General features: G+C 53.1%; 1 protein-coding gene across 1 annotated transcript in view; it reads right to left on the bottom strand.

Moving 5' to 3' along the window:
- LOC104536138 (complement component receptor 1-like protein) overlaps positions 1-207 on the bottom strand; it is a 6028-nt gene that overhangs the window by 845 nt on the left and 4976 nt on the right. The window contains exon 10 of the mRNA XM_010178679.1: positions 180-202. Within this exon, the coding sequence (XP_010176981.1) occupies positions 180-202 (23 nt within the window). The remainder of the gene's footprint in view (positions 1-179; positions 203-207) is intronic.

Raw genomic sequence — 207 nt, forward strand, 5'->3', positions numbered from 1 at the left:
GAAGAGAGGAGGTGAGAGAGGGGGTTTGGCTGCTGCCCTTCCCCACAGACAATGGGGAACCAGGTCAGGTGAGGCAGAGCTGCTCTTACTGATACTCTCTGCATCAGTTTAACATGGAAACAGAAGAATTGACCCCCAGCTGCCTGTAGCAGCCCCCAAGGAGACCCTATTGGTGTTACTGTGCAGCAAGTAGTGATGAGACCTTTG

This window comes from Mesitornis unicolor, unplaced genomic scaffold (genome assembly GCF_000695765.1).
Source record: "Mesitornis unicolor isolate BGI_N332 unplaced genomic scaffold, ASM69576v1 scaffold20662, whole genome shotgun sequence".
In the NCBI taxonomy this organism is placed as follows: domain Eukaryota; kingdom Metazoa; phylum Chordata; class Aves; order Mesitornithiformes; family Mesitornithidae; genus Mesitornis; species Mesitornis unicolor.